This window comes from Engystomops pustulosus, chromosome 6 (assembly GCF_040894005.1).
Source record: "Engystomops pustulosus chromosome 6, aEngPut4.maternal, whole genome shotgun sequence".
Taxonomy (NCBI): domain Eukaryota; kingdom Metazoa; phylum Chordata; class Amphibia; order Anura; family Leptodactylidae; genus Engystomops; species Engystomops pustulosus.
The window spans coordinates 15,706,133-15,729,608 of NC_092416.1; the positions used below are offsets into that span (position 1 = coordinate 15,706,133).

General features: G+C 42.2%; 1 protein-coding gene across 1 annotated transcript in view; it reads left to right on the top strand.

Moving 5' to 3' along the window:
* Positions 1-23,193, top strand: part of LOC140065862 (phospholipase A2 inhibitor and Ly6/PLAUR domain-containing protein-like) — a 67,293-nt gene extending 44,100 nt beyond the window's left edge. The window contains exon 5 of the mRNA XM_072113421.1: positions 22,990-23,193. Coding sequence (XP_071969522.1) covers positions 22,990-23,193 — 204 coding nt within the window. The remainder of the gene's footprint in view (positions 1-22,989) is intronic.
* The last annotated feature ends 283 nt before the right edge of the window (positions 23,194-23,476 follow it).

Below are 23,476 nucleotides of genomic sequence, written 5' to 3' on the forward strand. Positions count from 1 at the left end.
TGGAAGAAGAGCAGCGGATCCCGGGACAGCGTATCTCCCGACAAGTAAGCAGATGTGCCGAACATCTGCAATCTATTCTTCACTGTGTTTTTCACTTAAATGATCCTGTGGTCACTGTTTTTATTCTATTCCTCACTGTTCTTCACACCTGTTAACTTGTCGGGAGATAATATACGCGCGGAACAGTGAAGAATAGATTGCAGATGTTTGCATACATATGCTAACTTATCAGAAGACATTCTTTTTCAATTAATTAACACATTTTATTCCCGAACCATGGTCCCTTTGAAAAATGCTCGAGTCTCCCATTGACTTCAATGGGGCTCGTTATTCGAGACGAGCACTCGAGCATCTGGAAAAGTTCGTCTCGAATAACGAGCACTCGAGCATTTTAGTGCTCGCTCATCTCTAATAATAAACTATCATCATATATGTGATCATTACCGTGATACCCCAAATTTTTGTGCTTTTCTAATTTCCCACATGTTTTCAGGTTACGCTCTGTCATGCATACACTGTGAGTCTGAATATTCAACAACATGCACCGGTGAGAGCGTAGACTGTCCTCCTGGCTTTTTATGTGGTTCCACATACGATGTTAGCATAAGTGGTAAGTAAATTCAAGGTTCTGTGTTTGTTCTGCTCGGTTTTCCTCCTTATCATCAGGGAAAAATAAGGAACCATGGACAAACAGTCTGGACTTGTAAGGTTATCATATTGCTTCTCCCATTACTATGTTTATATATACAGGGGGATAACTACCAGGGTAGCAGCCACAGTAGCTGCTATGGGTCAAACAGTGTCATGGGGCCCGTCCACCTACCTGGCAAAGACACAGAGCAATAAAGGATGTGCTGTGCAGCGTCACATATTATCCTTCATTGAGAAAAAGAAATACAGAGGAAGGGGAGGCTGCAGCAGCATAACAGGACCAGAAGACTTCCCTCTGACATCTACCCAGGGCTGTGATTAATGTGGACTCTGCCCTAGGCACACACAGTAGTATTTAAATTGTGATCCAGTAAAGTGGCGCACTCAGAGTGGGATTAACAAATAGAATTTAATATAAGTCTAAAAACGCGTTTCGGGGTTAGGAAAACCCCTTTATCAAGTGAACAGAGACTAGGCACACACAGTTCTTATGATCCCTCTGCCCCAATACCCCACATATTCCTAGAAGAGCAGTTCCTCAAAGCAATAGTCCAGCATGGCATCTCTGGTATTCAATAATACTGGCAGGAGTGTAACTAGGAGAGGCCGGGCACATAGCAGGTTTATGCATAAGGCTCCCCTCCCCATTAACCCCTCCAGAACTCAGTCTATTTTCGCCTCTACGACGTGGCCCCATTTTTCAAATCTGCCCTGTGTTACTATAAGTGGTTATAGCTTTGGAACGATATAAGATATCCATTATACTTTAAATTAGCTACAATTATCTTTTGTGTTTAGTTATAAAAAAAAAAAAAAATACAAAATTTGGCAAACATTTCAGAAGATTCTCCATTTTCAAAGTTCTAAATTCTCTACTTTTGAAGCAGGTAGTCACAGCACTCAAATTAATTCATAACTTACATTTTCCAAATGTCTGCTTTATGTCAGATGGTTTTTTTTTAAGATTCCATGTATTTTACTTGAATTCGGGGGCCATTTTTCACAAACTTATATTTATAGGGACCTCCTCGATTTTCAATTGACTGTGAGGGGCTGTAAAATATTAATATCATCAAAATGACTTTAGCATAGGGTGAGACCATATGATTACACGTATATGATATTGTGTTATTCTTAAAAGTATTCATGTAGGATAAACATTCATTCAAGATGAACAAATATAAATTCATGATAGTATTATGTATTATTGTATGTATTATTATTGTATCAGTAGAAGAATGTAGGTTTATGTATAATATATTGATATGCTTTATATTGGGAATCATAGACATAATGGATGAGATAGTTGGGGATATTTCATTGTACATAAAGGCAGATGGTATATGGTCAGTTGCCTTTGGTAAAATGCTAATTCCTTTATTGTATTGAACTATTGTCATTTATCTTGACTTGTCATGGTACATTATGGTCTCGGAGTTCCCATGGAATACTGGTATCTGCCAGACGAGACAACCTTTATAACAGCACATCTATATGTTAGTAGCATATGTATATATAAGTTAATTAGCTAAGTTTACATATTTATGAACTAGAATGAGATCATCTATGGTCCTCAGATGGTATACGGACTAACATGAACCAATAGGAGATTGAGAATATTAATTTGGGAAATGTTAGTTTGTGTATAAAAAGTTATCATACTAATGACTAGGAGGGAGACGGTGTGTGAGAGAGGGTGAGTAGGAGAGAGACATCATTGGACACCACCATCCGTCTTTTGTCTCTTTGTCTCCACTCACCACAAAGACTCTTCACTCTCATAAGCTTTGCTCCACACCATGTTTTTTTAATTTCATCTTTATTTTTTTTTCTGTAACTTAATTTTTATTTATACTTTTCATCTGAATTGTATATTGTTACTTTATTTTTATTGAAGTCCATTAAATGCTTTTTACTTTACATCTGGAACGAAGGATCGCTTCTGATTTTTTGAAACATTGTGTTAAGATTGGGTACACAAAAGACAGGGGATAGTGTGCCCTGAGCTTGCCCCAACCTCTGTCCCTTCCTTTAGCCCCCCCACGCTAAACCGTGGGGCGACTACTTGAAGACTCGGAATACACTGGATAAGTGTGGGAAGGGAAACACAAACAGACTGACAAACATAAAACACAAAAGAATGGTAAACTAGCCGGAATCACAACGAGAGGGTACGTCAATAACAAAGTCAGAAGGCAAAGAGTCAAAGTCAAAAACTAGCCGAGGTAACAACAATACAGATAAAGATACTGAGCAATACAAACTAGCAGCAGCGAGTGGAGAAAGGGATTTTCAAACACTGGCACTGGTGACTAGTGAAGCTGCAATTTAGGCAGCCAGAACCTCCAGAACCTGATAGAAGCTGGACAGCTTCTGGGAATTAACCCCTCATGGTGCAGAACAACCAGGCACCAAGCAGAGGTTCAAAGTCCCAGCCACTCCTAGACAGCGCGAAATTTAGCAGCCGCTGCCCAGGACGAGAGGTGGAGTTTGCGCGGATACGCGCCGGGGTACGGAGAACGCAGCTGGCACCAGCAGAAGAACCAGAAGTCCCAGCAATATCCCTAGCGAACCTGACACATTGCTCATCATCGTGGTTCCTAATTCTCAAATTAGGAATTGCAAGGAATATCTATTTATATTGATATTTAACAGGGGCCTAAATAATAGCAAGACTCGGAAATTACCCCATTATGGAAGCTACACCCGGCAACGTATAAAAAAATTCACTTTGAAATAGTTTTTTAACCCCTTAGGTGTTTTATAGAGGTTAAAAAAATGGAGCTGCGGTCTACAAATTGTTATATTTTTGGACAATACATTCATTTTAGGGGGAAAATTAAACATTCACAATCCATTAAATGACAAAAATCTCCAAAAGTTTGATGCAACAAAACCCTATCCGTAACTTACCCCCATATTATATATATCCGTATCTGTGAAAAAAATAGGACTTGTTTTATAATTTTTTCCACAGATGATGGATCAGTGAAAATACAAACCAATGTGCAAACTCCAATAGTAATCACTGGCTTTGGATGAGCCCTAATACGGTGGTGCTCAGCAGTATAGCAATAGAAGTAGAAGTCATCTCATGAGCATAGAAGAAAACTGAGGCACTCACTGATTAAGGCTGCATTCACACACATGTATGGGGGATGTATATACAGCCGACGTATGTACGGCCGATATACATCCCCCATACATTTCTATGGGCTCACTGCATGGTACGGGAGCGGTATGGTGCAGTCCTATATTTTCCCGTATTACGGTGCCGTGCACCATGTGTTCCTATGGAGAGGGGCGGGGTGAGCAGCGCTCACCTCCTCCTCCTCTCCCCGCGCTGCTGTGTGCCCGCCGTGCTACGGTGCGGCGGGCAACGGCAGTATGCATGTAGCCTAAAAGTCCAGAATCTTTATTCAAAAGTCCTTCATAAAAACAGCAGTCGATCAGGTTGAGTAGGTGGACTTTTTATTGGTGAGTGTCACAGTTTTCTTTCTGCTTCATATGCCCATGAGATGACTTCTATTTCTACTGTTATACTGCTGAGCACCACAGTAATAAAGGAAACCTGCCATGTGATGTGATGCATTATGAAGCAAACATACCTGGAGAATGCTGTAGCTACACTGATGCAGGATCATATCTTGGTTGGTCCCTGAGCAGAGTGGTACCGCTCCCGTACCATGCAGTGAGCCCATAGAAAGGTATGGGGGATGTATATCGGCCGTACATACGTCGGCTGTATATACATCCCCCATACATGTGTGTGAATGCAGCCTTAATCAGTGAGTGCCTCAGTTTTCTTCTATGCTCATGAGATGACTTCTACTTCTATTGCTATACTGCTGAGCACCACAGTATTAGGTTTCCTTTAAGTTGACGTGTCTGTCCAAGTGGTTTAAAGGGACAGAACCTCTGTTTTGTTTTTTTTTTTGGTCTCCTAATTTCACCCCTGATTATAAAAAATTACTGAATACTGTGTCCTGCCCCTTTCACTTCATTGAACAAGTACAGAGATGTGTTACCTCAGATATGATTCTCAGACAACTTATTTGAAGCTTGGAGTAATCCTTATCAACATACTGCAGTTCTTTTTAAAAAAAAGTTATCTTTCTGTGTCCATTTGTAGGTTATGAATCTCATAAATCGTTTTTCAGGGATTGCACACCTAAAGAAGAATGTTCCTTCTCGGGAAATATAAGCACTAAAAGAGAACACCTGGCGACATCTACTACATGTTGTACTAAGGATGACTGCACTCCTCAAAAACCTTCCTGTAAGTTTATCTTTGTTGCTTTACAGATGCTACATTGAGAACAGGCGGTCCCCTACTTAAGAACACCTGACTTACAGACGACCTCTAATTACAAACGGACCTACTGTACTTTAGCCTTAGGCTACAATAATCAGCTGTAACAGTTATCACCGGTGTCTGTAATGAAGATTTATTGTTAATCCTGGTTCTTATGACAACCCAACATTTTTAAAATCCAATTGTCACAGAGGCCAAAAAAAATTTGTCTGGGGTCTCAATTATAAAATATACAGTTCTGACTTACATACAAATTCAACTTAAGAACAAACCTACAGAACCTATCTTGTACGTAACCCGGGGACTGCCTGTATATCCACATACCTGGCAGCCCTATAGTCACACATCAGTCATTTTGCAGTTGCTGTAATATTTGAAAATTGTTCTATAATATGATCTTGAGATGTGAATAAACCTTTTTTTGCAACTTACAACATTTCTGACAAACTGAAATTGTTAATTATCCCCCATTTTCTGGGCCCATCTATAAATTTGTAATAGTCCTGGTAGCACTTTAAAGAGATGTGAATACAAAGTGGTAACCAAATGCTGTTGACCCGGTTTTTAGAGCTGCTGTTGGTAATAGGTTAGTTAACCCCTTCCCGACGCGGCCCTTTTTCATTTTTGCGTTTTTATTTTTCACTCCCACCCCTTCAAAAATCTATAACTTTTTTATTTCTCCATGTACAGAGCTGTGTCACGGCTTATTTTCTGCGTAACAAATTACATGTCAAAATGGTGGTATTTACTATTCCATGCCGTGTACTGGGAAGCAGGAAAAACATTCCAAATGCAGTGAAATTGGTGAAAAAACGCATTTATGCCGTATTCTTGCGGGCTTGGATTTTACGGATTTCACTGTACGCCCCAAATGACAAATCTACTTTATTCTTTGGGTCAGTACAATCACGGTGATACCAAATTTATATAGGTTATATAATTTTTTCATACATTTACAAAAATGAAAAAATTTTGAATTTTGCCAGAATCTTCTGGCGCTAATAACTTTTTTATACTTCAGTGTATGGAGCTTTGGAAGGTGTCTTTTTTTGCAACTTTTAATGCCGTTTTCAATGTTATCATTTTTAGGACTGTACGGTCTTTTGATCACTTTTTATAGAATTTTTAAATATTTTTTAAAATGGCAAAAAAGTGCCATTTTCAACTTTGGGCGTTATTTTCCATTACAGGGTTAAACGCAGTAAATAAACGTTATTATATTTTGATAGATCAGGCATTTTCAGAGGCGTCGATACCTAATGTGTTTGTGTTTTTTACTGTTTATTTATATTTATATCAGTTCTAGGGAAAGGGGGTGATTTGAATTTTTATGTTTTTTTTATTAATAATTTTTTTAACTTTTTTTTTAATTTTTACTATTTTTCAGACTCCCTAGGGTACTTTAACCCTAGGTTGTCTGTAGGATCCTATCATATACTGCCATACTACATTCATTACAATGGGGCAGCTTTACTTACCCGGTCCATTCCAGTGGCGGGTTCTCTGACGCTGATTCGGGTCTTCCAGCGATTCACTAAGGTCCGTGCGCCGATGTCCACCAGGTGTCGCTGCTGTGCTGAAGTCTGTCAGAGTTCACTGAAGTTCACCTTCCGTTGCTGGGTGCAGGTGTTTTAAAAAAATATGGCGGTTTTTCCGATGGGCACGCCCCCGATTTCCGTTGCATGCAAGCCAGCGCCAAAATCCGAATCACGTGCGCCAAAATCCCGGCGTAATTCAGCGCAAATCGGAAAAAAGCGGGAAACCCGGCAGAAAAACACGATTCGGACCCTTAGTAAATGACCCCCAATGTGCTGATAGAAATACTACTACCACCAGTGTCTTCCAGTTGGTTTGCAGCCAGATCTTGTTGCAGTGAACACTGCGGCTTATTTTGGCTTCTAACTTATTTAATAACAGAAAAGCATCTTAGCTGCAATTTTAGTACAACTTAGGCCACGCCCACTTTACCAACACCATGGACTTTTTGTTACACCATCTGCAAAAGTATCTAAAACGCTTGATAAATGTGCTCTGCTTGTTTTGGATTGTTTATACGCATGTCTGTTGTGTAACATTTAAAATTTACATTTTTGATTGCCACTCTCTCCTTTAAATAGTTTTATCCCATTACAATATCCCGAATGGTTTGATGTGTCCATCCTGTGAATTTTCTGAATCTATTACATGTAAAGATCCGGGAATTATAAAATGCGAAGGGTTGCAGAATAGGTGTGTTTTCTGGATAAAGCAAAGAACAGGTAACTAAGATTTTATACTTCCTGTTACTTAATAGTATGAGAACCGTGTATTAGAACAGACATGTAAATTAATTTTAGAAGCAAATTAAAATTTCTGAGGTCACACAGCCCTACAAATCCCACATGTACCATAAATGTATGTATTGGATATAGTATGTGCCTTGTCTTACTGCAGCCACCACTAGTGGGAGCTCACTGGGGATGGAATTAATTTTTAAGCATTTTAACCAGTTTTGAACGGACCCGAACTGTAAAGTTCCCCTCGAACCAACCCCTTAACTTTATTAGAACATCACAGATAGTAACCTTTTAAATGCCACTGCCAAAGTCGCATTTAAATTAGCATTAAACTAGCTTGCTAGTGGCGCAGGGCACTGCCATTTCGTGGTGGATCATCACTTCTGATGAAATTAATGAATATGACCCATTCCAAAATGGCAGTGCCATGCACCACCAGAATGGGGCTCATTTACTTACCCGGTCCAGTCGCGATCCAGCGACGCGTTCTCCGACACTGATTCGGGTCCAGCCGGGATTCACTAAGGTCCGTGCACCGATATCCACCAGGTGTCACTGCTGCGCCGAGGTCCGCTACATGCAACCCGGCTCGATTGCATCGGAATCCGATCGTGTGCACCAAAATCCTGGCGGAATGCGGCGCAAATCGGAAATATTCGGGATATCCGATGGAATTGCGCAATTCGGACCCTTAGTAAATGAGCCCCAATGTTACCACTTTATATACATATGTGCTTTTCAATAAATTAACAAAAAGGTTCTTTCTCAGTAATTAAATTCAAAAAGTTAAACTCATATAGTATATACCAGTGATGGAGAACCTTTTAGAGACCAAGTGCCCAAACTACAACCAAAATCCACTTATTTACTGTAAAGTGCCAGCATGGCATTTTAAGCAGTAACTTATTGCTACCTGTTCTTCCACATCTTTCAATCGTATCAGCCGCCTGAGGCCACCAATACAGTTGAAAGGAGGGCAAATTCAGACTATAATTGTAGCTTCTCACCAGGGTCTCTCTGTAGAGGAAGAATGGTGGGTCCAGAATAGGAACCTCTAAAGATATTGCAGTTTTGTCAACAACTTTTCTCTTTTCCCCAGTTCCAAACAGTCAATGAAGTGTAGCTTTATTTGGTGATGGTCTAAGTGCCCACAGAAAGGGCTCTGAGTGCCACCTCTGGCACCCGTGCCATAGGTTCGCCACCACTGGTATATACAGTCATTACAAACAGTGGACTTTTTCAAGTGTTTATTTCTGTTGATAAAATGATGATTATGGCTACAGCCACCTAAAACCCAAAAGTCATTTAGGGGCATTTATTTATTTGGGCGCAGGGTGGTACTGGAATCATGCCATATTTTTCAGTGGGATGTAAAATTGTGGCACAAGGTATTCAAGAATTGGTGCATGGACTAAAAGGTTTAGAACTACTTAGTCCAGCTTTTAGCTGCTCAAATTTTCGTGGCACAAATTGCACCAGAAAACAAGTTGGTAAAATAGAAGTGCCAGAAAACAGTTGGATTAACCAGCGGTACCGCAAAGTTCAGAGTGTCGGGAAAACACCAATATTGTGACACCTACACTTCATGAATTAAGGTGCAAAAGGCGCAGAATAATAGTAAAAAAACACCAGTTTTCCATTTGAAAGGTGATAATAAATGACCCCCATTATCTAAGAAAATTACCATATTATATAAGACCAAATGATGGGGGGCAGGGCTTTTGCATGAATGATTGCATCAATGCGGCGTGGCATGGAAGGAACAGCTGATGGTTGATATGAGCTGATATTGGTACTTCTTGCAGTCCTCCTGGAAAATGAAAATTCCATCTCCAAAAAGCTTGTTAAGAGTGGGAAGCATGAAAGTTTCCTGGTAGACTTCTGTGCTGACTTTGATCTTAAAGGAAACCTACCACTTGAAGTGGTAGGTGTAAGAAGGCAATACCGAGCAGCAGCTCAGGGTGAGGTCAGGGTGAGCTGGTGCCGGAGCTTATTTTTGTTAGTGTTTTAAACCGCTGAATCGCGATTTAAAACACTTTTTAAACTTTATAAACTTTATAGCGCGGCTACATAGGAAGTGAAGTAGAGCCACGCGCAAGGTCGCGATACAGCGGTTTAAAACACTAACAAAAATAAGCTCCGGCACCAGCTCCCCCTGAGCTGGTGCTCGGTATTGCCTTCTTACACCTTCCACTTCAAGTGGTAGGTTTCCTTTAAATTACAGTGGGGCACATGTACCTTTCCAACCTGACGTTCAGTGTCTATCACTCTCATACCTCTCTTCACCTCACCCCCTCTCTGTTGGCGTCCATCAGGGCTCTGTCCTGGGTCCCCTGCGCTTCACCCTCTACACCTCTGGCCTGGGACACCTAATTAATACCATTCATATGTAAATGACACACAGATCTATATTTCTGGTCCAGTTATCTCCTCTCTTCTAGCCAGGATCCCAGAGTCTGTCAGTCATATCCTCCTTTTTCTCTTCCCACTGTCTAAAACTTAAAATGGACAAAAGAGAACTCATAATTTTTCCTCCAACTAACACATCCCTCCCATCTGATCTAACTGTCACAATTCATGGCTCCACACTCTCCCCTCTCCCTAAAGCCTGTTGCCTTGCAGCCACCTTTGTATCTGCCTTGTCCTTTAAGCCTCACATCCAGGCCCTTACTACAACCTGCCGCCTCCATCTCAAGAAAATCTCTCACATTCGACTCAATCTAGAGTCTACAAAATTACTAGTCCATGCCCTCATTGTCTCTCACTTGGACTACTGCAACACTTTTCTCTGCGGTCTCCCAGCTATCCCTCTAGCACCCCTCCAATCCATCTTAAACTCTGCAGCCCGGTTGATCCACCTGTCTCCTCGATTCTCCTCTGCATTTCCTCTCTGCCAGTCTCTCCACTGGTTTCCCATTACACAGCGAAATTCAAATTAAAATCCTAACCATGACCTACAAAGCTGTCCACAACCTGTCTCCTCCATATATCTCTGAACTCATCAGAGAGTACTGCCCCACATGTAATCTCTGCTCCTCACAGGACCTTCAGTTCTTCTCCCGCGCTTACTATGGAATTCTCTACCAAGATGTGTCAGACTGCCCCCACTTTCCAAACCTTCATATGTAACCAGAAAACTCACTTGTTCAGGATCGCTTACAACACACAATAACTGCTCTGCTACCTCACCTTGTGTCTCCATCCCCCCCTCCCCCATATAGATTGTGAGCCCTCACAGGCAGGGTGAGGCACTGTATTTTTGTATTTTGTACTTGCACCTGGTTTTGTCTTAATGTAATGTATGTGAATCCTTGCTGATTGTAGAGCACCATGGAATTAACGGTGCTCTATAAATAATAATAAAAATGTATCATAAGTATGGTTTTGTCTGTCTGTTTTTGGGAACTTTTCTTGGCCTTTCTGCTGGTCAAATGTATCTTAGCAAATTTTCCTTATTGACACACATGGTCTTTAGTGAATTTGTGACTTTTAAAAGCAAAGGTCGCAAAAAGTCTCCAATAGTTGCAATAAGTTCCAAGCTAATTTCTACGGCTGGTCAAGGAGAGCTGTAGATTTGCACCAAAATTTGCGACTTTTTAAAAAGTTCCAACTTTCAGGTGATAACTCCGGGAACACTGCAAAAAGCTAAACAGTGGTTAACTTTGAAAGGAGACTGTTTTAGGTGCAAAAAAGGGTGCTAATAAGCACAAGCAGCATGAAAAGTCTCACAAAGTAAATACAAAGGGAGGCCCAAAGTTTGATACATGTGCCACAAAAAGTGCCAGCACCCAATTCGCATGTCTTCTGAGTACTGTACTCAAATGAATCCACCCCAACGGCAGTAAAACGTTTTTTAAAAATTGATTGGAATTGGTATCGGGTCAAGAGTACCAGAAAATAATCACCCTGGAGAAAAAGCAACATAAATCTCTGCAGCAAAGAAAGGATGGAGGCATTCCGGCCTTGGGACTGCCATAAAGAAACCCAGAATTCACTACTGTAAAAGGTCAGTTTTAGAATGGCAGATTTTAATCTGCACCACATCCTACCTCAAGAGACCCCATCCCCCGGACGGGAATCAGACAAGGGTAAAAATTCCTCAATCTCAAAGGCCACAAAAACACTGAACTAAAGGATAGTGAAAACAACAGGAACTCATGTCCTGACATACAACTAGACAGGCAGGTGCTAATCAAGGATCTAGAATAAAGGTAATGGGATGATAAGACTCTGAAGAGGTTCCTTTTTGCTTTCACTCTTTTAGTATCTATCGGATCATAAATTTCTTGGTAGTGTCAGGCCAACCATGGAGCTGGAAATGAAAGCCCATGACCCAAGGCACCTCTGAGTTACAGAACCCAAGCCAATCTCCGATTGTAGCAAAGATAGCGGAGTGTCACCTTCAACTTATCTAAAGGACTGGTAGCAACAGACCTACCCTCCATCAAGCACAACAAAGAATCCCAAGCATTGCCATATTGGTGCCAAGTCGAGGAAACAAGGGACAAATGGACAAGCGTCATCAGTATACATCAGGTCCCACAGGAACAAAGAGAACTCTAGAGCTCCTAAAGGATGATTATCCCAGAATTCCTGCCAAAAGAAACGGGAGAGAGAATTAATCAAAACATTCACACAAACCCAGTACACGATGAGCATTAAAATAGATGTTATTCTCAATACATCACAGAAGTGGGTGGGGTTAGGAAGTTAGTTTATAAATGCTAAATTATCAGTGTAAAAACATATCCTACAGTTTGACAAGAAAGACCGCTCACAATTCCACCGTGACCACAATTGGGTAGAGCTTCAACAACGTCAAGTGCCTGAAAAGTCCCGGGCTACTCCAACTAACCTGCCAAGCCGCTGCACACGAATCCACACCTAGTATCGCCACAAATCTAGAGGGCTCTGCAGCGTTGGTAAACAAAGACAACTCCTAGCTAGGAACTTCTATCAGAGGCCAACAAATCTGGCCATTGTTTGACTTAATGAACTGTCTCCAAACTTAACGGTCAGCCTTATACTGTGCAGTGAGGCATGTAAGCACTCTAGCTTCTTATCCCACGAGAAGCTAAAAAGAGTCGCCTGTAAAAAAAAGCGCAGCCTATGGACATAATCCTGGAGGCAAAAGAACAAGAATGCCAAATAAAGAATTTAGCTGCCATTAAGTGACCTTCTTGCCAGAACAAAAACTGTCAACTAAATTGAGGAGCTTACTCAACTTGTCCTGGGCCAGCTGAAAAATTGTTGCCACTGAATCCAGTTCAAAGGCCAAAAAGTTAAGTAACATGCAGGGACCAATCAGTTTTCTCAGAAGACAAAGGAACACCAAACTGCTGCATAACAAAATTGAATAGACGTTAGTAAAAAGGAGCAAAAAGAACTATCCTGATAAACGGAAATAATCCAAATAATATATGACCGAATTGTACCCTGTCTTGTATCGCACAACTCACTTCAAAAATTAACTTTATTATTTAAAATAACAATGGAAGGTGGAGCAGTCCACAGGCAAACAGGTATCATAATAATAGCTACCATCTACACACCAACCCAAAAGGTGATAACAGTTGGGATGCACTGGTAATAGGCAAAAAGCTGATTTGATATTGGACTTAACCATAAGGGATAACGAAACTGAACTATCAAAGAAGGAACTGAGGACATATCAGGGGAAATCCCATTGTTTACCGAAGAACCCTTGGGAAAGGAAAGGTGTCTGTCAACTAATACTTTCCTTGTTCCTTTTCAGAACCACCTCATAAGGTGGGAGCCTCTGCAAGGAGAGCATTCAAGCTTATACTTGCAGAGGCCAAAAGGCTTACAATACCTCTCTTCGAAGTTGAAGAGGCAAGAAGTCTGATGGCCACTGCTCTTGCAGTGGTACTCGTTTCAGGGGAAGCGGCCACTGCCGAAAAGGGGGCTTCTGATCAACCATCAGGCCTAACCAGACATCCTCAGCTTTGACTCCTCATTCCATTTTCGGGTGGATGGACAAGAGTCTACAAAAATCCTCATCATATCGCCACCATGTGGAAACGCCATGTGAATTGTGTTATAAGGAGTAGGTAACATTCATATAGGTGAAACAACAACATACCACAACCCAGGATTGAAAACACTTAGAGATAATTGTTAAAGGGAACCTGTCACCAAAACACTATTTTTAAGTTCTCCCACGTGCCCACAGTCAATCCCAAGCATATCCGAAACCAGTTTTCATTAGATTTCTGGCTTGTTTCTTTCAAGTAATAACTTTTATAAAACTTTACCTGGCTCCCTGCCCCTGGGCGCGGTCATTGTTTCTCAAAGTAAGTGCCCCCTCTACAAACTGCTTGTCCTCCTCGATTTTGAATTTAAAAAAACCCTCCCACCTCCCTCCGCTACACTGCTTCTTGCTCCCCCTCCCTGCATACTTTTGCAGACCTGTTCATTCAATTAATGAGCACAGGGTTGCGAAGGCTACACAACCCCCAACGGATTGGCATACGCAGATAGAGTGGAGACCATCAACGCTTCTCCACTCCTATCTGCGCATGTCCGCAATCTGATGCGGACAGCGTAATCGCTCGAATCACTTGCTCAGCCCACAAGAGTATGCAGGGAGGCGGAGACATGAAGCAGTGTAGCGGAGGGAGGTAGGAGGAGTTTTTAAATTTAAAATCGAGGAGGATGAGCAGTTTCTGGAGGGGCACTTACTTCAAGAAACAATGACCACGCCCAGGGGGCCACTAGGCAGGGAGCCAGGTAAAGTTTTATAAAAGTTATTACTTGAAAGAAAAAAGCCAGAAATCTAATGAAAACTGGTTTCGGATATGCTTGGGATTGACTGTGGGCACCTGGGAGAACTTAAAAACAGTGTTTTGGTGACAGGTTCCCTTTAATGCCTCTCTCCACATTGGACACAGACCATACCTGCCTTTAATTATTAACCGTGTGCAGATCCATTACCAATTGTCCACTTAAGAATTAGACCAAATCTTTTCTTTAACTTAAAGATCTTGGTGGGTCCCTAGAGGTTTGACTGCACAAAAAAGAATTAGCCTTTATGCACTCCTGCTGGGGTGAGAGTAGGTGGGAGAAGCAACAGTTGACGTGATAAGGGGCTAAGGCAACTTCTCAAGCAACTGTTTTAAAAACGACAGTATCTCTTTACTCACACCTTCAACAGAACTCGCACAAGTTCATATATAGGGATACTAGCCTGCAGCAGCTGCATTAGTGGTAAGAACCATGGGCATTGAAGAAGTAGTTGATGCAAATGGCGGTTGAACCAGGCCTTCCTATTGGACTGACTGATCATTCTCACGCCATCCACGGCCACGTTATCAATCATCAAAGAGGCATCCAATTAACTGCTAGATGAAGATAGGGAACGCCACCTTGATGACCTGGACCTCCTTGACCAATGAGAGGATCTTGAAATACCTCCACAGCAATCATGAAGACAGACTGCAGAGCCACAGTGTTGGCACCTGTACCCATCATGGGAAGGTAAAAAATAGTATGTCCTGCCAAGACTGGACCTAAGATGAGCTGGAGGTGCAGGCAGGGGCTGAGATGGAGCAACAACCATGAGGTTGAGCAGCAGCAGGTGGAGGTGGCTAAGCTACACAGGTAAGAGGCGTAGCAGCAGGCAACATGCCACTCATTTGTCGCTCTTGCACTTCATCAGCAAGGGCTATAACACTAGCTGGCAGATCAAAATAGGTCGCCTAAAAAGATGCACCTTTGCTTTGGTGTGCCTTCATACCTGAAATGGCAGAATGGAACACTTGTAGCCCATGTTTGGGATACATCTGTATGTGGTGGAAGTACTTAAAGTACTCACTCCAGCAGCAGTCCAGTCCTTGCAAATCTCCCCCAAATTTTTGAATAAGCTTTTCTTAACAAACCTATCAAGGCTGAAGTTATCCCAGTTGCTTGTGCCCCTTTTTTCTACCACACTTTTTCCTTCCTCTCAACTTTTCATTAATATACTTTAATACTGCTTCTTTTGCAATGACTCCCTGTGGAGTGTGTCAATGAAAGTCTTCTGGACATCAGTCAACACCATGATTTTGTCCAGTTGCGTAAATAAAGTTCACAAAATTCCTAATGGGACCCACCTAAACCCTCACAGTAACTGTTACTACTACCTAAAAGTTATGTTAGGTATTGTTATGTCCCAATAGTTCATAATCTATCAAAATATAATAATGGTTATTCCCAGCGTTAAACCCTAGAACGGAAAATAGCACCCAAATGTCTGACACATTGTCACAGGGGCTCTTGCGACCCATATCCCGGGACGCAGGAGCACCTGTGTGCCTCACTGTGCCTTCGGAGCCAGCCTGCAGTCCTACTTACCTTCCCTGGCTCCAGTGGTGGTCTACGCGGTCCCCACGGTCAGACGCACGTGCCGTCTCAGCAAGATTTAAAGGCCCAACGCGCCAATAATTGGCGCTGGCCGACCGCCTGCCCTGATAAATTCCCAGCCCCTTCCTGTGTTCCCCGCAGGATGTTTGCGCCTCGTGCCGTGGAAAAAGCTTGTCTTCTGTGTTCCCTGCGAGTATTGTGATTTCCCGTTGTGACCTCGATTCCTGTCCTGACCTCCTGCCTGTCCACAACTCTGTCTTGCCTAAAAATTCTGTACCTTGCCTTGGCCACCACCGCGGACAAAGTCCTGCCTGTGGAACGACCCACTTTGCTGCAGGTTCTGGTGAAAAACGGGCACCACTTAGACTCTGCTCCGAGGTGTCGGCTTACGTCATTGTACCTTTACCCCGACCCGTGACAGTAAGATCCTGCCATGGATCCGGCCAAGGTTCCGCTACCTGAAGTTGCTGATCTCTCCACCATTGTGACCCAGCAATCCCAGCAGATCGCTGTGCAGGGCCGGCAAATTGATCAGCTGACCACCGTCTTGCAGCAATTGTTGGCCACGCAGCAGCAGCAGTGACCGGTTACTGCTGTCCTGCTACAACGGCTTCACCATCTTCAGCAGAACCCAGACTATGACTATTCATGTCCTCCAATTATGACGAAGCCCCCAAGCTGTACAGAGGGTTCATTACACAGTGCTCTCAGCATATCGAGCTGATGAATACGCAGGTCGCCACGGAAAGGTGTAAGGTGGCATTCATGTCTGTTGGTGGCTACGTGGTTCAATCCCGTACTTTAGCGACCAAGCTCTTTGCATGAGGAATGAAGCGGCTTTGGTCACCACGCTTAAAAATGGACTGTTCAAGAGCACTCCCAACGAAGACAGGAAGGCTTTTGCCTTTATTGTGCCAGCCCGGAACACTTTTTTGACTCTTGTCCAGTCTGTCCTCAGCGTCTGGGAAAACGAACGCACTTAGGGTTCTTAGGAGGAGCGTCCTTAGTTGAGAACAAAGCTTCTCCATGCTTGAACTTGCTTGTTCTACTCAACTCCAGGACAGGTACTCAGTTTCAAGCCTCTGCCTTCCTTGATTCTAGTTTTGCAGGAAATTTCATGGAGGCTGCCCCAGTTTCACCTTCCTGTGGTCTGCCTAGAGAAGCAGGCCAGTTCTTTACAGACCTGGAATCCTATTAGACCCACATATTACAAGTTCTCAGGCGTTTAAGGGTCAATTGCCTATATGCCAAACTCAAGAAGTTCCAGTTCCTCCAGCAGAGTGTTCTATTCCTCGGGTATATAATTTCTGACAAGGGTCTACAGATGAATCCCTCCAAGTTGGCTGCGGTCCTCCACTGGCCTCGCCCAGTAGGACTTTGAGCTATACAGACTCCTGGGCTCCGCTCATTACTACCTGCAGTTCATACCACATTTGGCGTTAACAAAGAAAAATGCTGATCCTAAGCTCTGGCCTCCAGTGACTGAAGAAGCATTTTCTTCTAGTTCTTCAAGTTGAAGTCTGCCTTTGCCTCTGCTCCTGTTTTCACGCAGCCTGATACGGAGAAATCGTTCCAGCTTGAGGTTCCTGCTTCCTCTGTAGATGCTGGAGCCATCCTCACCCAGAAAGGGCCCAAAGACCGAACGCTCACCTGTGGTTTCTTTTCATAGACCTTTTCTGCTGCAGAAAGGAACTACACCATAGGTCAGTGGTGGCGAACCTATGGCACGGGTGCCAGAAGTGGCACTCGGAGCCCTCTATATGGGCACCTTTGCCATCACCCCAGGGCAGGGTTCGCCAGACAGGACTCACACATCCTGCAGTCCGAGGCAGCCATTTGTAGAAGGAAGCTACAATGATAATCCAAACTACTTCTCCTTCTTTCTACTATATTGGTGTCCTCAGGTGCCTAAACAATTTAACCCCTTCCCGACGCGCGCCGTACTAGTATGGGCCGAGCCCTCTCCATAGCCGGTAAGTCTTTGCTGCATATTGCAGCAAAGGCTTACTGGTAACACCCGCGATCGGTGCTAGCACCGATCGCAGGTGCTTTCACTGCGATCGCCGCCAGCAATGCTGCCGAAGGCTTCAAAAAGATGGCGCCGCTTGGGCGCCGCCATCTTGCCGCGGATCGTCACTCCCCGATGACGTCACGGGGAGCAGTGATCCATTGCCATGACAGCTTCGGGTCTCACGAAGGCCCGAAGCTGTCTCGTTTTAACCCATTCATTACAATGTGCTATCAGCACATTGTAATGAATGAGGAGTAAAATCCCCATATACTGCCATATTGCAGTATGGCAGTATATGGTAGGATCGATCAGACAACCTAGGGTTAAAGTACCCTAGGGAGTCTGAAAAATAGTAAAAGTAAAAGTAAAAAAAAGTTAATAAAAAAAAATTATAATAAAAAAACCTAAAAATTCAAATCACGCCCCTTTCCCTAGAACTGATATTAATATTATTAAATGGTAAAAATCATAAACACATTAGGTATCACCGCGTCCGAAAATGCCCGATCTATCAAAATTTAATAACGGTTTTCACTGCGTTTAACCCCGTAACGGAAAATAGCGTCCAAAGATGAAAATTAAATTTTTTTGCCATTTTGGAAAATATAAAAAAATTTATAAAAAGTGATCAAAAGTTTGCACAGTCCTAAAAATGATAGCAATGAAAACGCCATCAAAAGTTGCAAAAAATGACACCACCCACAGCTCCGTACACCAAAGTATGAAAAAGTTATTGGCGGCAGAAGATGGCAAAATAAAAAAAAAAAATTTTGTACAGGAGGTTTTAATTTTTTTAAATGTATGAAAACATTATAAAACCTATACAAATTTGGTATCCACGTAATCGTAGCAACCCAAAGAATAAAGTAGACATGTCATTGGGGGCACACAGTGAAAGCTGTAAAATCCGAGCACACAAGAAAACGCCGCAAATGCTTTTTTTCACCATTTTCACCATTTGGAATTTTTTTCCCGCTTCCCAGCACGCGCCATGGAATATTAAATACCGTCACTACGAAGTGCAATTTGTTACGCAGAAAATAAGCCATAACAGAGCTCTTTATGTGGAAAAATAAAAAATTATAGATTTTTGAAGGTGGGGAGTGAAAAATGGAAGTGAAAAAACTAAAAAAGACCAAGTTGTTATAGGGGTTAAACCTGTGACAGTGCAGGGAGTAATAAGTTACTGTTTAAATTGTCGCATTGGCACTTTGCAAAAAATATGTGGGTTTTGGTTGTAGTTTGGGCACTCGGGGTCTAAAAGGTTTGCCATCACTGCCATAGGTGATTGGGAGCTTCTGAACATAAAACTTGCCTTGGAAGAGTGGTGTTATCTTCTGGAAAGAGCTTGTCATCTGGTCTGTATCTAAACAGATCACAAGAATCTCCTATACCTTCAGACTGCCCAGCGTCTCAATCCTCGACAGACTCGTTGGTCCCTCTTCTTTTCCCGCTTCAATTTCATGAAACTTTTCTGTCCATCAGAGAAGAATGTTAAGGCTGATGCTCTCTCTCTCTCTCGTGCCTCTGATGTGATTTGGAAAGAACCGACTCCTCGTCATATTGTTCCTCCTGAAAGACAGGTTGTTGCAACTCCTGTGGACCTATTGCAGCTTCCCCCAGGCAAGACTTTTGTCTGACATGCTCTTCAGAACAGGATAATAACTTGGGGACATTGCTCTCGTTTGGCTGGGCACCATGAGGTGCAGGGGTCTGTAACTCTCATATCTTGTTATTACTGATGGCCTGATGTGGTTAAGGATGTACAGGATTTTGTGAGTTCCTGAGCTTCCTGTGCCCATAGCAATTCGTCACATCTCAAGCCTGCTGGTCTTCTGACGTTACTAATACCCAGCTCCCCGTCGACTTACAGATCTGCCATCTTCTTCTGGTAATACCGTCACCATGGTGGTAATGGATCGCTTCTCCAAAATGTCCAATTGTGTTCCTCTACTGGGTATGCCGTCATCTCCTCGTCTTGCCAGCCTGTTCTTTCTCCATACCTTCTGGTACCTCTACACATTGTCTCGGACAGTAGGGTCCAGTTTGTTTCCAGGTTCTGTCCTCCCCTCTGCAATCAACTGCAGGTCAAGCTGGAGTTCTCCTCTGTATACCATCTACAGTCTAACTGGCAGGTAGAGAGTGTCAACCAGACTCTGAGATACTATCTATAGCACTTTGTCTCTGCTTGACAGGATGAGTGGTCCTCCCTATTACCTTGGGCGGAATTTTCTTTTAATTCTCTAGAAACTGAATCCCTTCTTCATTGTCTACTGATGACATCCACACCCACCTCACCCTCTTGCCATTCCTTCTGATGTTCCTGCTGTAGAAGAACAGGAATCTTTGAATAGCTCACAGTTTTCATTAATGGAACACAGACCAGAACATAAGCGGGTAACAGGCAGTAAACTATCCTTCCTGCATGCACACACAATGCAGTGAATTAGTTGTCTAAGGCGATGATTCAATTGCGGAGCAGGAATTTAATAGTATTTCAACCTTGATCCAGTAGTCAGACTGGCTCTGCTGCTTGGGCAACAATCTGGATGCAGAGATGTAGACACAATGAAATATCATGAGAGAGACTGACCTAGAGCTTTGGAATGGGTTCTTCATCAGACCCCTAACAAGGTTTGAGGAGCTGCTTACCCTCTTTAATACTCAGAAAAAATAAATGTCCAAATTATATATTATATTATGTCCTATCCATAAATTTTGCCTTGGGAGAAAGAACTAGATCTTTAAGGACATCTGTCAAGGATAGTAAACCAAGCACACTGACATACTGCTGTGTATCCCCTCAGGCATGATACACTTTTCTTTGTTATTCCTATGCCTTTGTTTTTAGAAAAAAGGCTTTAAAAATTATTCAAATGAGTCTGAGGACAAAAAAACAGGGCATAAGAAGATAAAAAAGAGAAGATTCTACCAGAGGGGGCACACACCAGTATATCAGTGTGCTGGTGTACAATGCTTTATCCTGGTGGTAGATGTCCTAAACTTTCCTCAGCAGAGATTGGGCAGATTTCTAAAGCTAGTTGCAGACCATTCAGATATGCTAACTTACTAGAAACCTCCAATAAACTGACTACTAGGTGGTATAAAACTCCTTATGTGCTGCACAAGATGAATCCAGACATCCCAGATAAGTGCTAGCGCTGTGGGAAACTTATAGGTTTATACTCACACATCTGATGGAAGTGCAGTAAAATCTATTTATACTGGACTCACAAATGTCAACTTACAAAAAATCTGCCCTACTTACTCAAGAATGGACCATAAGCTTATTTCCTGCAAATTTACCTTCAAATCCAAGGTTCCTGAACAGATTGCCCTGGCAGCAAAAAGTCTGATACCCTTTCATTGGTGCCACACAGCTTCTCTAACAATTGGACACTGGGTCAGGAAAGTTGCCCAGATTTCTAGATTAGAGGAGCTACGCACAAATGAGAAGAGAGACCAGCCAAAATACATTAAGACAAGGCCCACATGGTTTCAATTATTTGAAGGGGTTGTCCGAGAGTTCCGAAAAAAAACTATAGGTGGCCGGGAGCGGGCTGCTTAAAACAATAAAGATGTACTTACCTTCCGGTGCCCTCCGGTATCCAGCGCTGCTGTCGCTCCGGTCCGGGCGCCATGTAAACAAACATGGCCGCCGGAGCAGTGCTGGATTCAGCTTCCGGCTGGCCGTGGCCGGGTACGCCTATCCGTCCCTATACACAGCATTGTGTATGGGGGCCGGAAGGTTGTCGGGTCCGGCCTGAAGCTGAAGCTGGATACCGGAGGGCACCGGAAGGTAAGTACCTCTTTATTGTTTTAAGCAGCCCGCTCCCGGCCACCTATAGTTTTTTTTCAAAACTCGGACAACCCCTTTAACAGCGCTACATGTAAAAGATAGTACTAACAACCCGACCCTCCCTCATTGAAAGCTTTACTCCCCAATTGAATATAAAAATCGGCCTCCTCTACCTTTGTCAAGGGCTCCAGGTCCTTCAATTAATGACTCTAATAGACCTTTTTTTCAACACCTATCATGCATTTCATTATTACTTTACCATGCTTAGGTTCTTTCTCAAAACTATGGGGCACATGTATCATAGTTTTTTTCAGCTGCCACTTTTTCAACTTATCTGATGTTGGCCTACTTAATCATTGCAATGCAACTTAAGTGTTTTCCCTTTGTGATACTTGTGATTTGTGTGTTTTATTTTGTCTGGCTTTAGAATGCTCACTTTTGTGACTTTTTAGAAATGCAAAAATGGGACAAATTCTGATTCTAAAATTGCAGATAAGGAACTAACAGCGGAAGAGTAAAGATACATACGGCACACTGCATGAAATCTTTGGACCAGCCGCTAAAAAGTTGTAGAAAAAGTTGCAAGCTGCCAATTATAAGACATCCTCCGATTGTTGTTCTCATAAGAAAAGATGTATAAACATTGCTGTTCTTGTTTCAACATAACATAAACATCACATTTTCACCCATTAGCAGGTATAATGCACTGTACTGCAGGTGTCAATACTACATTTTAAACAGTAGGTGAAAGAATAGCTATTAGATGGATGTCAAATCAAAGGAAATTCCAGCCTTGAAGGGCAAGGAAATCTAAAGGTAGCATGGGAGGAGAGCTGGCCAAACCCTCTCCAGCTGATCAAGAAACCAACTAGAAAATAGCACTTTTTTGCCATTTTGAAAAATACTAAATATTCTATAAAAAGAATTGATCAAAAGGTCAAACAGTCTTTAAAATGGTAGCATTGAAAACTTCATCAAAAGTTGCAGTGAGTGACACCATCCACAGCTCCGGGCACCGAAGTATGAAAAAGTTATTGGCGCCAGAAGATGGCAAAATAAAAAAAAACATTTTTTTGTACAGGAGGTTTTCATTTTTGTAAATGTATGAAAACATTATAAAACCTATAACAAATTTGTTATCCCCGTGATCACAACAACCCAAAAAATAAAATAGACAGGTCATTTGTGCTGCACAGTGACAGCCGTAAAATCCAAGCTCACAAGAAAACATTGCAAATGCGTTTTTCACCATTTTCACAGCATTTGGAATTTTTTTTTCCGCTTCCCAGTACACGGCATGAAATATTCAATACCGTCACTATGAAGAGCAATTTGTTATGCAGAAAACAAGCCGTCACACAGCTCTTTATGTATAAAAATAAAAAAGTTATAGATTTTTGAAGGTGGGGAGTGAAAAATGGAATTGAAAAAACATAAAAGGGCCCGGTCGTTAAGGGGTTAAACCACTACATCTGTAAATTAGCTAAAAATGTCCAGACTCATCATTAAAGCTTTTTTCAGACCTCATCATTAAGATCATTGTAAAATGAATTTTCTGTAATAAAATATCCATGAAATCTCTGCAGGAGAATCTCCTTCTGTGTCATCTGTGAGGGGATGCGCAACAAAGAGTTTCTGTGACCGTGGAAACTTCTCCTTTAGTGATGAGATCTCAACAACCAAAGTAACTGTTTACTGCTATGGTGGTGGGATAAGTGTCCAGAAGATCCTCCTGACTCCAACCATTGCTGGTCTTCTACTCTTCAGATGGATCATCTAGAAGCTTCATAGGATCATGTGACCAATGTCAGATATTTCCAAATTCTTTTATGATAAACCTTATAGTGATATCCAAACCATAAAGCGATGCACATTCTGTTTGTGTCTCTGCTGATTTCTCCTGCTTTTACATTGTGATTGAGTTTCCAAAATGTGTTTGACGTTTTTCTCTTGAAATTTTTTCTGTGCAATGCTTATTCTCTCACAATATAGAAGGACATCATTCTGAACCTTTAATTTTTTTGCACAACAGGTTTGTGATGTAAGTTAAGCCCAAATGCTCA